Below are 11,974 nucleotides of genomic sequence, written 5' to 3'. Positions count from 1 at the left end.
CTGTGAATGTGTTGCAGCACGAGCCACTACGTGCCCAATCTTCCAATGTTTCGTCTGCCTTTGTGAAGCTTCTCTGTCCAACTGCCAATCAATCATGCATTTCAAGCATTCGTACATGCATAATCATGCATTTTATGTGCTCATACATCCAATAATCTTGCTATACCATACATACATGTTGCATATCCAACTGTCAACTGTCAAATTCAATTTCAATTTCAAATCCAATTCCAATGTCAAATTCAATTCAATTTCAACTGTCAAATTCGATGCAATCTCAACTTTCCAATCTCAATTCCAAATCATGTCAACTGTCAAATTCGAAGCAATTTCAATTTCAATTCCAATGTCAATTCCAATTTCAATTCCAATTTCAATGTCAATCTCCAATTTCAACTCCAATTTCAATGTCAATATCCAATTTCAATTCCAATTTCAATGTCAATCTCCAATTTCAACTCCAATTTCAATGACAATCTCCAATGTCAATATCCAATGTCAATGTCAATATCAATATCCAATGTCAATGTCAATATCAATTTTCAATTCAATTCCAATCCAATCTCAAAGTCAATTGCAACTCTCCAATTCAATGTCAATGTCTATGTCTCAATCCAATTCCAATTTCCAATGTCTCTTTCAATTGCAACTCTCAATCCAATGTCTATGTCTATGTCTCTGCTCAAACTCAACTTTCAATCCCTCTGCCAATGTCAACTTTCAATTCAATTCAAATCAATGTCAATTCACTCTCAATTTACTCTTGGGCCAACAAAAATGGCCATGTCTATTTTCAAATCAAGTCAATGACAATTTACCCTCAATTGGTATCTTGTTAAACCAGACTTTCAATTTGTATCTTGTTACTGGTCAAGTGCCAGGTTCGATCCAAAAAGGAACCACTTGTACCTGCTTGCATACCTATGCTTCCGGACAAACGACAAGTTCAATACAAAGAACAGTTTGTACCTAGCTTATGCTTTGTCATCGGTCAAACGGCAAGTTCGATCTAAAAGGACAGTTTGCACCCTCCCACATGACGTGGTGATAATCCAACAAGCGAGTTCGATCCAAAGAACCGTTTGTATCTACCCTTTTGTCTATGTCTCCAGCCAAACAGCCAGTTCGATCCAAAAGAACAGTTTGTGTCTGCCTATCTGTTCGTATTTTCAGTCAAGTGTCAAGTTCGATCCAAAAGAACAGCTTGTATCTGCCCGTATGTCTATGTTTCCGGTCAAGTGCCAAGTTTGATCCCAAAGAACAACTTGTACCTATCTCTTGTTTTGTATTCCTCGGTCAAGTGGCTAGTTCGACCCAAAGAACAACTTGTACCTTATTTTCTACTCCCTGGTCTGTCCACCCTGTCAATGTCCACCTGAATCCCCGGTGACATGACATGTTCTATGGACTCCAGTTGTTTGTCTTGCATTCATAATCAAAGTATTGCATGGCATTCATATTTCTGAAAATCTGAAAGCGTATTTTTATGTCCAAAAGCGGTGCAAATGTTAATATTTAAGTATCTCCGTCCCGTCAACTCTAAGACTGCGTCTCTTGACTCTCCGGACGAAGAAACTTAAATAGGGGCAGCTGTTATACCCTAATTTTGGACCTAAAAATACTTGTTCAATTCTTCTTTTGCATTACAAGTCATTTGATATGTCTCTGATCAATTGCATCTTTCTCTGCATTTTATTTCAAAGTCATTTGCAAAATTCATGAAAAAGGGCATTTTAGTCATTTCCTATGTTAAAATTTCTTTCAGTCTTTTAAAAATTTGTTTGAGTCCTTTCAAGTAGTTTGAATAAGGCCTCATTTCAATTCTATGTCAAAATCCATTTCAAGAATTACGTTAGAAGTCATTTTGAGTCAGTTTTGCCCCTAGGGGCATTTTAGTCTTTTCACGTGTCAAAACCCTGTTTAAATTCTAAAAATTGTCTCTGAGTCTTTCAAGTTAGTTTAAATAAACTTTTGTTTCAATTCCCTGTTAAAAATCCATTTTTTAAATTGCATCTGAGTCATTTTTAGTCGTTTTAGCCCCAGGGGCATTTTGGTCATTTCACACGAAATTTCAGCAGAGACAGGTTACTTTAAAGTACCTCATTTAGGCCATTGGTTCATTTTAGTCCGTTTTGTCAATTTTAGGCGTTTCACTTTACGTTTATTTCAAATTACGTTTTTTAATTCAATTTTATTTTTTTATTTTTAAAGTCCCAACATTTCCAAAATTTGCATACAAGCCCTTTTCCTAGTTTAAATTTTACTTTTAGGTTTTTTATTATTTTCGAATTTTTGAGTTTTTTTTCTTAAGTCCTTTTTTGTCCAAGGTTTTGCAATCTGGTCCTTCTTTATTATTTGCAGGGCAGTCCTTCAAAGTTTCAAAATTGCACAAAAGGGCCCAAGTCCAAAATACAGCCAGGAACGAGTTAGTTACAGGTCCAAGACACATGGCACTTTTTCAATGGACCTCAAGCACACATGGCAGAATATAAATAGCACACAGTGTCAGAAAGAACCACAGAATCAACGCCACATCACAAACACAATTCCACATTCTCTTTCCAAAATCATAGATCGAAATCGAGAGAAATCAAGAACAGTTTGAAGATTCAACGAATCTTCAAACCCTAACCGATTCAATTCCATTTCCAAATTACAAATTCATCACAAAATCCTTCAATTTTCACCAGATTCAACGTCACAAAGCCATCACGATCATCAGAATCATTTTAATTTCACAGGAAGCAAGAAATTAGCTAAATCACGTGCAAACCCTAAAAGTTCCCAGAGTCACTATTTGAACAAAATCGAAGTGATTTTCGTGCTGAGTTCTCAGAGATTCTTCGAAGAATCCTCATCATCGAACTATGATGACTACAATTCAAGTGCAAATCTACTAGATTCACACGATCACAGTCAGAGAAAGAGTGAGAAGAAGAAGAATTGAAAGCTTTTCCCAGGATCATCGTTCGAACCTCCAGAAAAATCCAGGTAAACCTCAAAAACCTTCTCGTGCCGTTTCAAATCTTCATCGAAGGTCCGTGAACAAAATAAACGGTGAATCAAGCAAGATAACAAGTCCTGAGACTTGTTCGTTTGAAGAAGAGTGAAAAAGATTCGAAAAAACTTGAAATCACAACCCTAACACATAAATCCGCGAAGGTTCACCGTTTATTTTGCAAAAGCGAGTCCAAATCTGTTATCAGCATGGAAAATAGGCCAGTTTAGGGTTAGATTTCGAAGAAGATTGAAAAAACTTGAAAACCCTAGGAACCGTAACATTTGGACGTAGATCTACGCAGATCTAGGAAGGTTTAGGAAAAATAGAGTGGATTTTTGAACTCAGGGAAGAAGGACGAACACGTTAGTGTAAAAAGTTTTCAAAAATATGCAAGTATGAAGTTCCGGCACGGTGGTTCCGTCACCGGAAGTCTAACTGTCGCCGGAAACTTCATCAGTGTTCGTCATTTTTCCAGAAAAACCAGAGGTAGAAGATGAAGATCATGAAGAGAGAAGTGAGAGCTTCTCTCACTAGGCAGCGGCTTAGAGAGAGAAGTGGAGAGGGGAAATGAACCAGAACCGGTTCAAGGCCTTATATAGGCCAACGAACCGGTTCAACCCATGGTTCAACCCGCTCCATGCCCCAAACCGACCCTTTCCTTCCAATTCTTAGGCCCAATCACCTACCTGCGTGAATCTTGCTATACACACCCCCTATTTCCTGCACGTTCTACTGGTTTCTTGCTTTTTACACCTCCCTCATGTCAAATCTTTGTGCAAAAATTCTAAACAAATTCCTAGATGTTCTTGATTATTTTCTTGATATTTTTGTAATGTTATTATGTGCTAAATCTTGATCGAAAAATAAGTAGTATTTTCTTGTAAAATGTTTACCATTTCTTGTCAAAAATTGTGAAGATCTTGAGCCTAAAACCTTAAAAAAATTCCTAAAAAATTCACATAGGCTTCTTGATAGTTTTGTAGCATTTTGCGATAATTTTCACATGTTAAAATTGGTCAAAAGGTGAGGTGTTAATTTTCTTGCTATTTTGTGATATTTTATGCTAAAATTGATGGAAATTTGCTTGATTCCAATCCCAACTTTCTTGATGAACACTTGTGACCTATGCCATTTGATTCTATGGGGTTTTAACCACTGCTTGTGTTTAATATTGCTGCATGATTGTGAATTTTGGTAGGTTACTTAGCTTACAAGTTACTTGTGTAAATAAATAATGTAAATGTGCCTCATTTTGCTTCTAAAGTGTCGAGTTAGTCATGTTGCCTTAATTCCCATTCCAAAATCTGATTCTAAACCTTTAAAAAAAAATGTGTTGGGATGTGAGGATTATAAGTCACATGAGTCTTGCACTTTGTGAGCAAATTTTAGCCATATTTGCACTCATTCTTGCCTTTATTTTTGGGTTATTTTCTATGCTTTATGTTATAGTATTTCTCTTGCTTCATTTCTTTTGATATTATCATGTGTTACTAACCATTTCATCTCATGTCTCATATTCTTCATAAGCATTCCCATTTCATTCCTTGCTTCACTTCATTTCTTGCACTATAAGTTTTGTCAAGACTTAGTATGTAAAAACTTAGGAATTTTTGTATTTTACTTTAATGCAATTTCAATCTCTTGGCAAAGAGGTCATAGAATGTATCTAGGCCAAATGATGTAAAGGACAATGGACGCTAATAATGTACACCGACACAAGCACCGACATATGCACACACACCACTTTAGGTATATAGCTAGAATATGCATGTTTAGATGTATGTTTAGGATTGTATGTTTAGATGAATGTTTAGGCTTTTATACTTAGAAAAATCAATTTTCCAAAAAATATGAACAAACTCCATTTCAAACCATTTTCAAAACAAACCTTGGGATCAAAATCCCATTGAATTTTCCTTTTCATTTTCTTAATCAAAACTCAATGAAAAATAGTCATATTTGACTTCTTTTGCAAATGACTAATCAAACCTCACCTTTTCTTAATTTCTCATGCCTTTAAGGCCTCTCAATCTCCATTCTTTAAACTCCAATTTTCAAACTTAAAATCAACCAACAAAAACAAAAACATTTTTTTGAAGAGAACTACGGTGGATTTGATCCCTTAAACGGGTACGTAGGCAAGGAATAAAATTCCTTCAATTCAAATAAAACAAAAATTCAAACACATTCCTCTCCCTCCAATTCTTCACTTAGAAAATTCTTAGGTTTAATATCATCTTTCAAAATAGCATTTAAAAATAAAGCGCGCGCGTAGAAATTAAAGACGGTTCCTATAGGATACTATAGTCGTTATGGGTGCCTAACACCTTCCCGTAGCGAAAACAACTCCCGGACCTCGATTCTCAAGGGTTTTGCTTACTTTTTCCCTTCCCAAGAAAAAATAAGATATCACCGGTTAAAAAGGTTCAAACGTAATCAATGTTTGACACCCGAAAACCAAGATAAAACAGTCTGCAGAAATCTATAACTATCGAGCTTGCGAACTGAGTTCCGTTGTCTGACACTATGCACTTGGGGAGGCCAAAATGACAGATGATCTTTTTCCAGTAGAATTTCTTTACCCTTTCCGCTGTTATTTTGGCGACTGCCTCTGCTTCGATCCACTTAGTAAAGTAATCTACGCCTACTATGAGGAACTTCAGCTGTCCAGGAGCGAGAGGGAAAGGTCCAACAATGTCGACCGCCCATTTGTGGAAGGGCCAGGGGGAATAAACGGAGATCAACTCGTGAGCTAGGGCGTGCTTCTTATCAAAGAACCGCTGGCATTTGTCGCATTTCTTGACGAAGTTTGAACTATCCTGAAGCATGGTGGGCCAGTAGTATCCTGCGCGGAGGAGCTTGGCGGCTAACGCTCGCCCGCCTATGTGGCTGCCGCAGACGCCCTCGTGAACCTCTAAAAGAACAAGGTGGGTCTCTTCTTCCCCTAGGCAGCGTAATAAAGGAATCGTTTGTCCGCGCTTGTAAAGTTTGCCAGAAACGACCACGAAATTTGAAGCTCGTCTTCGTACTATTTGTTCCTCCTCACTGTTGGCGGCCGTGAATTATCCAGTCATGTATCTGAGTAACGGTTCCATCCAGCCCTCCTTTCCTTTGGCGACGTGGTGTACTTCCTCAATCCTCGTACTGGGCGCAGTAATTATTTCCTGAATGACGGTCTTGTTGTTGCCGGGGCGCTTGGTACTGGCAAGTTTTGCCAATAAGTATGCTCTGGAATTTTGTTCTTGCGGCACGTAAACGGCTTCAAAGAAAGAAATTTTTTTGGCGAGACTCTGCACTTTAGCTAGATATTTGGACAGTTGGGCGTCTTTTGTCTGGTACTCACCCGTGATCTGACTTGTTATGAGTTGGGAATCGCTTTTGGTTCTTAAATTCTCAGCCCCCATTTCTTGCGCCAAGGTCATGCCGGCGATCAGTGCTTCGTACTCGGCTTGGTTGTTGCTTGCTTTGAATTCAAATCTGAGAGACTGCTCTATGGGGATATCATCCGGCCCTTCTAAGATTATGCCCGCGCCGCTACCTTTTAAGTTGGAGGAACCATATACGGACAGGAGCCATACGAAAGGGGCCTTCCCATGTATTGGCAAGGTGAGCTCCACAACAAAATCTGCCAAGACTTGGGACTTGATACTACCTCTTGGAACAAACTGAACGTCGTACTCAGACAATTCTATGGACCAAGCCACCATCCTTCCTGCCAGGTCTGGTTTCCCAAGAACTTGCCTGATAGGGTAATCCGATTTCACGACAATTTTGTGGCTTTGAAAATATGGATGGAGTTTTCTCGCCGTTGTGACTACGGCTTGGGCCAGCCGTTCTATCTTCTGATATCATAATTCTGCCCCTTTAAACACCCTGCTGACAAAATAAATTGGCTTCTCGCCTGCTTCTGAGTCTTCCACTAGGACTGTGCTCATGGCATTTTCTGAGATCACCAAATATAAAAATAATATGGCGTGTGGACTTGGTCTTTGGAGAACGGGCGGACTAGACAAAAACTTTTTTATTTGTTGGAAGGCATCTTCACACTCTGGAGTCCACTTAAATTTCTCCTTCTTCCTGATGGAGGCGAAGAAAGAGAAAGCCTTGTCATCGGCGCAGGATAGAAAATGAGATAACGCCGCCAATCTTCCTGTGAGTTGTTGTGCTTCTTTGACGCTAGAGGGACTTCTCATGTTGATGATCGCCTGACATTTATCGGGATTTGCCTCGATGCCTCACCTTGTTAGGAGAATACCTAAGAACTTTCCCGCTTGCACTCCGAAGGAACATTTTATTGGGTTCAAACGAATTCTGTACTTTCGAACCTGACTCAGAATCTCCTCTAGGTCGTCTGTATGATTATGCCCCTCTTTTGTTTTTGCCACCAGGTCGTCGATATACACTTCCAGGTTCCGTCCTATTTGCTGAGAGAAAACTGTGTCCATAGACCGTTGAAAGGTGGTGCCTGCATTCTTGAGGACAAACGACATGACTTCATAATGATAATTCTTGGTGTTGATCATAAAAGCCGTTTTGGGGGCATCCAAGGGGTCCATTCGTATCTGGTTATAGCCAGAATAGGCATCCATAAAGCTCAGGGTTTTATATCCTGAGGATTTGTCAATCAGGTGGTCGATATTGGGGAGGGGATAAGGATCTTTGGGGCATGCTAAGTTTAGGTCAGTGTAATCTACGCACATTCTCCACTTCCCATTTGCTTTCTTTACGAGGACAGTGTTGGCCAACCACGTTGGATACTTTATTTCGCTGATAAAATGGGCGTCTACTAACCTCTTTACTTCGTCATCTACAACCTTTCTTCTTTCTTCGCCCATCTTTCGTTTTCACTGTACTACTGGCTTCACACCAGGATTGATGGACAAATGGTGGCAAGCGATGTCAGGATCCATTCCTGGCATTTCAGAAGGGTGCCAGGAAAAGATCTAAATTCCTTCGCAGTAGATTTACTAAGGCGGTCTCTTCTTCAGGGCTTAGGGATGTACCAATCTTAGTAGTGTGGTGGGCCTCCGGGCCGATGGAGATTTCTTTTAAATCTTCAGTGGGTTCCAAGCGCTCCTGCTGGAAGTCTTCTCTGGGGTCTAGGTCGATCGTGTTAACTTCATGTGTTACTTCGTTACTGGATTTTTTTCTTAGTTTTCTGCAAACGCAGACTGTTGTGATAGCATTCTCTGGCGAGTTTCTGATCGCCCCGGATAGTTCCAATCTTTCCTGTATCCAAATGGTATTTCATCACTAAGAATTTAGTGGATAAGAAGCCACCCAAAAGGTTGAAAGCAGGTCACCCTATAATGATGTTGTATGAGTTGGGTGAGTTCACCACGAGATACTTTACCCAGACGGTTTTTGCGTGAGATCCACTTCCAAAGGTCGTCTTGAGGGTGATGTACCCTCTTACGTGAACCTGCTCGCCCGTAAATCTTGCCAACGTTCCTTTGAAGGGCTGTAGTTGTTCTGGGTCTAGTCCCATTCGATCAAACGTGTCATAGTAAAGTATATCAGCAGAGCTACCTGGGTCTATTAACACCCTCTTTATATCCCACTTAAAGATCTGTAAAGTGATAACCATGGGGTCATCGTCGTGTGGTACGACGTCTCGATAATCTTTGGCTGAAAAAGATACGTCAAGCTCGTGGTCACAATTATGTTCTCCATACTCCTGGCATAACATCACCTGTCGCACATATTTCTTTCGAGACGAACTCGACTCGCCTCCTCTAGCGAAACCTCCTGATATGGTGTTTAGTGTGTGCCTCTTTTCCGTGCCCACTTCCTCCTTTTTATTGTCTGCCTTCTGCCTTTCGTCCCTCCTGTCTTGGGCGTATCCCCTCAGTTTCCCGCTCTGGATTAGTCTCTCGATTTCCCGGCAAAGATGTATGCATGAGTCAGTGTCGTGACCCCGTATCTTGTGATATTTGCACCATTTATCCTTGTCCGTTCCCATGACGGGGAGGCGGCATGGAGGTGGGTCTGGAATTAACTTGGTTTCATAGACCTCCTTCATAATGCGCTCTAGTCTTGTGTTTAATGGTGTGAAATCTTCCAGGTGTGGCCTCGGGTGATAGGGCGTGTATGGTCGCCTTTCTGGTCTTCTGTAGGGGGCCCGATCCCTGTTGACGGCTGGTTGATAGGGTCGCCGCTCCGAATTACTGGACACCCGCTCCTTGGCATCCCACGCTTTCTTTTCTGCGTTGCTTTCTTCACCTTTGATATAAAAATCTGCCTTGGCGATTATTTCTTCCATGGAATCCGCAGGATTTTGGGCTAGTGACTCGTTGAATTGTCCCGCCCTGAGGCCGTTCTGGAAGGCGCCCACAAATACCTCTTAGTTAGGATTAATGACCTTGATAGTTGTGTCGTTGAACCTTGCCAGGTAGTCACGGAGAGATTCATTGTGCCCCTGCCGAACGTTGAAGAGGCTGGTGGCGGGAACTTTGCGATGGCGACTTGCAGAGAACTGCTGAATAAGCTTTCTTGTCATGTTCAGATATCTGAGGATGGAGAAGCGCGGGAGATTCATGTACCATCGCAGGGCGGTGCCAGAGAAGGTACCGGCCAATAGCTTGCACTTGAGAGAGTCTGGGGCTCCGACGACGGCCATGCGAGTGTTGAAGGCTGGGACATGCTCCATAGGATCGCTCTTCCCGTTGAAGACGGAGAGGTGGGGGGCTCGAAGTTTTCCGGAACTGGAGCCCCCCAAATTTCGGCGGACAGAGGCTGGGGTTCTGGGTCGTCCATCTCGCCGTGGTTTGACTCGTCTCTTTCTTCTTGCTGCTTCTGCTGCATGGTTTCCATCGAAGCTTGCAGAGCGTCGTTGTGCTCCTTTAGCTGGGCGAGTTGGGTTCGCATAGACTCTAATTCTTCAGCTGTTGCCATGGTGAATAGGCTTTTCTCTAGGCCGTACGTGAGGCGCGACCTAGGTATGAAGGATGGGTTTTCCGAATCGCAAAGAGGTTTACGATTTGGAGGGTTGGTTTGAGGATTGTGAAATCGCAAAGTGCGATCTCGAAAAAACGTGGTCAAGGTTTGTTTTACCTTTCCCCACAGACGGCGCCAACTGTACTTGCAAAAAGTACAATAGGAGAATCTAGGGTTTAGACTGATTATTGGATGCCTTGAGAATGATCTCAAGAGTAGTATTCAGGCGAGTTTTTATAGCAGTGCTGTTTCTTTCCGCTTTTTTTATTGCATTAACGTTTGAAAATTGTGAACGGTGTTTTTTTATGAAATTTTAATTTTGATTAAAAGTAAAAATAAAGTTATGTTTTTGTTAGTGACGGATCCAGAAATTTTTGCTTGCGAGGGCAAAATTTTATCTGATAAATATTTATATAAAATTTTTAGCAATGCAAAATTGATAAAATAAGAATATTATTATCAATGAGCAAAATACTTGACATTATAAACACTATACTCTTGTATCTTGGAAAAATTAAAGACTCGTTAACATTTACAAATTAAAATTGTTATTTATGTGTCTTTATATTTAAAAAGTAGGGAAAAAATCATTTAAAATTTCATCTCAAATGCATTTTCACATTTGATTTGTTAAAATTCATAAAAAAATATACTCTTTTTATAGTATAAATGTCCATTTAATGGGGGCTATCTATTAATATAAGAGGGGGCAATAGCTAAAATATCAAAGATTTTACAAACAATATAGAAAAGTCAGGAAAAGAACATCAGAAACATGCTCTGATACCAACTGACGCAGAACGGAAGCGTATGCTAGCAAACACTATACCTAGATTGATAAGAAACAAGTTTGAAAATAGGGTTCTGGAATCCACCCGAAATTGAGAAAACTCTCTAAAATATTATTTAATGAATAAAAAATGCCTAGAACTGTTAAGCTTAAATAGAGAAATAACAAAACCCTAATGGGCTGAAAATCCAAAATAGAAAAGAAAACAAGCAAATAATAAAATTAGGCCGAAATAATAAAATACTATAAGGAAATATTGTGGAAACCCTCCACATAACAATTAGCTATTCTAGAGATTTTATTAGTTAATTAAAACAAACATAGTATAGAAATGCCTTAATTTATTCATAATCAATATTCTATACAAGTACCATATTTTAAATAACTATTGGCCTATAGAGCTTACACCAACAAGCACAAATTTAAGACTTATCTCATACAAAAATAAAAAACAAAGGGAAACATTGACAAGAATTTCTTCCTAAATTCATCTTAAAGTTTCCCACAGATTTGATAAGAACTTTAAAGAAAATTTTAAAAATGTAAAACATTATCGTCTCAAATTCGTCTCATAGTTTTGCACAGATTTAGGATGACATTGAGAAGAATGTAAAATCGTAAAAAGCATTACAGATTCAGGATTATTTTCGGTGCTTTAAAGAAGGTGAACTAGTACAGAGGTAGACTACTCAAAACTGAGTTAATGAGAGTTACTCTGCCTCCTAAGGATAATTTCCCCCCTTTCTTTGATGATCACTTCCTTATCATTGCATCTACAACCGTTTTCTAAGTATCACAATGTCGCAGATTCGCCCCAACAGCTATACCAAGGATGCGAAACAGAAACTTATCAATACTCCGAGAGAGGAATGTAGATGCGGCATCAAGGAATTGATCTTCAAGGTTGATCCCGTACAACTTGCTCTTATAGAAATTGAGTTTCTGTTATGATACTAATTCAAAGCCTATGAGAATCAAATTGATATGTGTATCGTAACATATGGTGTTGTTGATCATTACTCAACACGTAACCTTTAAATTTTAAAACACCCGCTTCAAAAAGCGTTATTTACAAGACCAGTCATACCTTCAATAACTATAATAAACAAGAATGGGGAAAGCGGGTCTCCTAACCCTTTGCTCACCTCAAAATCTTTTGTCAGACTTCCATTCACAAGATCAGACATTGAGCTTGAGAAGACTCAAGTCATCATCCATTTAAACCATTTCTCATGGAACCTCATCTT

At 39.7% G+C, this 11,974-nt stretch overlaps 2 protein-coding genes across 2 annotated transcripts; both read right to left on the bottom strand.

Moving 5' to 3' along the window:
- Positions 1-6,063: 6,063 nt before the first annotated feature.
- LOC146938376 (uncharacterized) lies at positions 6,064-7,836 on the bottom strand. Its single transcript, XM_085749625.1, has 2 exons — positions 7,241-7,836; positions 6,064-6,742 (listed from the first exon to the last, which is right to left on the bottom strand). The coding sequence occupies exons 1-2, from the start codon at positions 7,834-7,836 to the stop codon at positions 6,064-6,066; spliced, it is 1,275 nt and encodes a 424-aa protein (XP_085605751.1).
- A 9-nt stretch (positions 7,837-7,845) lies between these two features.
- On the bottom strand, positions 7,846-9,500 carry LOC146938375 (uncharacterized). Its single transcript, XM_085749624.1, has 4 exons — positions 9,363-9,500; positions 8,355-9,320; positions 8,005-8,230; positions 7,846-7,913 (listed from the first exon to the last, which is right to left on the bottom strand). Exons 1-4 carry the CDS (start codon positions 9,498-9,500, stop codon positions 7,846-7,848), a joined length of 1,398 nt encoding a protein of 465 aa, XP_085605750.1.
- Between the last annotated feature and the right edge of the window lie 2,474 nt (positions 9,501-11,974).

This window comes from Medicago sativa, chromosome 3 (genome assembly GCF_051527215.1).
Source record: "Medicago sativa cultivar Bolivia chromosome 3, Bolivia_mono, whole genome shotgun sequence".
NCBI classification, from domain to species: domain Eukaryota; kingdom Viridiplantae; phylum Streptophyta; class Magnoliopsida; order Fabales; family Fabaceae; genus Medicago; species Medicago sativa.
The sequence above is the reverse complement of the archived record's forward strand: the minus strand, read 5'-3'. Positions and strand labels throughout refer to the sequence as shown.

What these genes read in the sequence shown, in the direction of transcription:
- LOC146938376 (XM_085749625.1), bottom strand. Translation starts at nt 7,836, where the DNA reads ATGGGCGAAGAAAGAAGAAAGGTTGTAGATGACGAAGTAAAGAGGTTA. An exon ending in TTAGGTATTCTCCTAACAAG is followed by an intron (nt 6,743 to 7,240) that starts GTGAGGCATCGA and finishes TTACCCTATCAG; the next exon opens with GCAAGTTCTTGGGAAACCAG.
- LOC146938375 (XM_085749624.1), bottom strand. Translation starts at nt 9,500, where the DNA reads ATGACAAGAAAGCTTATTCAGCAGTTCTCTGCAAGTCGCCATCGCAAA. An exon ending in TCAACGACACAACTATCAAG is followed by an intron (nt 9,321 to 9,362) that starts GTCATTAATCCT and finishes GGCGCCTTCCAG; the next exon opens with AACGGCCTCAGGGCGGGACA. An exon ending in CTCACGCAAAAACCGTCTGG is followed by an intron (nt 8,231 to 8,354) that starts GTAAAGTATCTC and finishes ATTTGGATACAG; the next exon opens with GAAAGATTGGAACTATCCGG.